The following is a 3,266-nucleotide window of genomic DNA, read 5'->3' as shown; positions in this document are numbered from 1 at the left end:
GGGCTCCAGCCGCCGGCGCTCATCCCCTCCGGCCCATCGGCGTTACTTGGGGCTCGGGGCTCAGGTCTTCCCGTCTGGCGCCCCGGCACCGGGACTCCGGGTCCAGTTCCCTCAGACACGTCCCTTCGACCCCCGGTGCCAAGGTTGAGGCCACGAGCTGGGGTCCCGGGACTCGCTAACTCTCCAGCGGCCCCTCCGTCCCCTCTCCCGCAGCGTGCTGAGCTACGTGGCGGGCATCGTGTGGTTCCTGGCTCTGGCTTTCCCGCCGCTGACCCAGCGCACTTACATGTCGGAGAACGCCATGGGCTCCACCATGGTCGAGGAGCAGTTTGCGGGTGGGGACCGTGCCCGGGGCTTCGCCCGGGACTTCGCTGCCCACCGCAGGAAGTCGGGGTGAGCGGTAGAACCGTGTTTACGGGGGCCGGTCAAGGGTGATCAAGGCCGGGAGCTCTGCTCAGAGGCCCTCCTGTGTCTCTAGGGCTCTGCCCGTGGCCTGGCTGGAGCGGACGATGCGGTCGGTGGGACTGGAAGTCTACGCGCAGAGTTTTTCTCGGAAACTGCCCTTTCCAGATGAGACCCACGAGCGCTATGTATTGTGGGGAGGGAGTGTGCCTGGGACCCGATGGCACCTTGAGGGGTGGTTTGAGGCCAGGAATCTCGGTGGGGGTTGTCCAGGGACCAGAGAAATCCCCGATGGGCATTTTCTGACTGTAAAGGGGAGGCTTCAGCTGTCTAAGGGTGGGGCGGTGCTGAGGCTCCCCCCAATACTGCCTGCAGATGGTGTCAGGCACCAACGTGTATGGCATCCTGCGGGCCCCGCGTGCTGCCAGCACTGAGTCTCTGGTGCTCACCGTGCCCTGTGGCCCTGACTCTACCAACAACCAGGCCGTGGGGCTGCTGCTGGCACTCGCTGCCCACTTTCGAGGTGAGGTTCAGGAGTACCGCTGGCAAGGGAGGGTTTGGCCACTGCCCCAGGCCCAGCTGACCCTGCTTCTGGCCTCCAGGGCAGATTTACTGGGCCAAAGACATCATCTTCTTGGTGACAGAACATGACCTTCTGGGCACCGAGGCTTGGCTCGAAGCCTATCACGATGTCAATGTCACTGGTGAGTGCTCTTGCCCTGCTCTGCCTCTTCTCTCAGGACTGCTGTCTTCACCAGCCCCCCGTGGGCAGCTCATTCACCTGCTCCTACAGGCATGCAGTCATCCCCTCTGCAGGGCCGGGCTGGCGCCATCCAGGCAGCTGTGGCCCTGGAGCTGAGCAGCGATGTGGTCACTAGCCTTGACGTGGCTGTGGAGGGACTCAATGGGCAGCTGCCCAACCTTGACCTGCTCAACCTCTTCCAGACCTTTTGCCAGAAGGGAGGTCTGCTGTGCACGCTGCAGGGCAAGGTAGGGCCGCCTGTCGGGGAATGCGGGGCCTGTGTGTGGGAGTGAGCTGACCCTGTCTCCAAACCCTCTAAGCTGCAGCCCCAGGACTGGACGTCAATAGACGGGCCCCTGCACGGTCTGCAGACACTACTGCTCATGGTTCTGCAGCAGGCCTCTGGCCGCCCCCACGGTCCCCACGGCCTCTTCCTGCGCTACCGCGTGGAGGCCTTAACCTTACGTGGTATCAACAGTTTCCGCCACTATAAGTATGATCTGGTGGCAGTGGGCAAGTAAGTGGCTGCTGGTCCCCCCTCTCTGTGCTGGGACGCTGTGGGGCTGTGGGGGGCCTGATGGGCCGTGACCCTGCCCCTCGCCCGCAGGGCTCTGGAGGGCATGTTCCGCAAGCTCAACCACCTGCTGGAGCGCCTGCACCAGTCCTTCTTCCTGTACCTGCTGCCCGCCCTCTCCCGCTTCGTCTCCATCGGCCTCTACGTGCCAGCTGCTGGCTTCCTGCTTCTGGTCCTGGTCCTCAAGATATCCTCTGCACGCCTGCTACCTACTGCAGCCGGCGGCAGGCCCCTCCACTCTAGGCTGGGGAGAGCTCTCCGTCCTCGGGGTGGAGGGTGCGGGTGAGCCTTGGGCCCCTCGGGCAGATCCTATCGCAGGTCTCGTCAGGGTCCTTGACTAGGCCACGCTCTAGGACTGTGGATGCAGCTGCATGAAGCCGGCGTGGGCCCTGAGGAGGCTGAAGCGGCCTCTGGACCCAGTCCTCCCCTCCCCCCAGCACAGGTGATGGTCTCCTCCTCCTGCTTTTCGGGCGGACTTCTCAGGTCCCAGAAGAAGGTCACTGCTACCACTCAGTCTCAGCTGCTGGGGTGGTGGTGAGGATCCTGGGAGTTTGCCTGACCCCAGGGCCCACCACCAAGTACCTGTGTGCCCTGCAGGGTATGGGGCTGGCCTCGCTTGTGGCGCCCTTGCTGATCTCACAGGCCATGGGCCTGGCTCTCTACGTCCTACCAGTGCTGGGCCAACACGTGGCCACCCAGCACTTTCCTGTGGCCGAGGCTGAGGCTGTGGTGTTGACGCTGCTGGCCATCTACGCAGCTGGCCTGGCCCTTCCACACAATACCCACCGGTGAGAGCTGGGCTGGGTGGGCACAGGCAGGGGGCTCCCTAGACATGCAGACAGCTTTCTGTGAGCGCATTGCCTTGCAGGGTGGTGAGCTCACAGGCCACGGACAGGGGCTGGATGGCACTGAAGCTGGTGGCACTGATCTACCTGGCACTGCAGCTGGCCTGCATCACCCTCACCAACTTCTCACTGGGTTTTCTGCTGGCCGCCACCATGGTGCCTGCTGCTGCGCTCACTGAGCCCTGTGGACCCCGGTATGTGCTGGCCAGCCCCCACCGTGGAGCCCACTGTGACGTGTCCTCCACCCCCAGGGCCTATGTTCCTCACCACAGACTCTGCCCTCACACCATACCCCTCCCCCCACAACTTGGTGCCTGTGCCACCAACTCAGTACCCTCCCTGACCCTGCTCCTCCACGCAGGCCACTGTATGCTGCGCTGCTGGTGCTGACAAGCCCGGCAGCCACACTCCTGGGCAGCCTGTTCCTGTGGCGGGAGCTGCAGGAGGCACCGCTGTCACTGGCCGAGGGCTGGCAGCTCTTCCTGACGGCGCTGGCACAGGGTGTGCTGGAACACCACACGTACGGTGCCCTGCTCTTTCCGCTGCTGGCTCTGGGCCTCTACCCCTGCTGGCTGCTCTTCTGGAATGTGCTCTTCTGGAAGTGACGTCTGCTCGCTCTGCGGCATGAGAACTGGTGGGGACTCTCTAAACACCCTCGGACTCTCCTTCCTAGGAAATAAACAGGCGTCTGGTTTCAGCTGCC

At 63.8% G+C, this 3,266-nt stretch overlaps 1 protein-coding gene across 1 annotated transcript in view; it reads left to right on the top strand.

Moving 5' to 3' along the window:
- Nucleotides 1-3,266, top strand: part of GPAA1 (glycosylphosphatidylinositol anchor attachment 1) — a 21,458-nt gene extending 18,192 nt beyond the window's left edge. Inside the window, exons 2-12 of the mRNA XM_023520308.1 lie at nt 214-393; nt 479-590; nt 778-925; nt 1,005-1,106; nt 1,175-1,392; nt 1,465-1,661; nt 1,752-1,905; nt 2,065-2,160; nt 2,316-2,506; nt 2,587-2,757; nt 2,925-3,266. Coding sequence (XP_023376076.1) covers nt 287-393; nt 479-590; nt 778-925; nt 1,005-1,106; nt 1,175-1,392; nt 1,465-1,661; nt 1,752-1,905; nt 2,065-2,160; nt 2,316-2,506; nt 2,587-2,757; nt 2,925-3,168 — 1,740 coding nt within the window. The 5' untranslated portion in view covers nt 214-286 and the 3' untranslated portion in view covers nt 3,169-3,266. The remainder of the gene's footprint in view (nt 1-213; nt 394-478; nt 591-777; nt 926-1,004; nt 1,107-1,174; nt 1,393-1,464; nt 1,662-1,751; nt 1,906-2,064; nt 2,161-2,315; nt 2,507-2,586; nt 2,758-2,924) is intronic.

This window comes from Pteropus vampyrus, unplaced genomic scaffold (genome assembly GCF_000151845.1).
Source record: "Pteropus vampyrus isolate Shadow unplaced genomic scaffold, Pvam_2.0 Scaffold256, whole genome shotgun sequence".
NCBI classification, from domain to species: domain Eukaryota; kingdom Metazoa; phylum Chordata; class Mammalia; order Chiroptera; family Pteropodidae; genus Pteropus; species Pteropus vampyrus.
The sequence above is the reverse complement of the archived record's forward strand: the minus strand, read 5'-3'. Positions and strand labels throughout refer to the sequence as shown.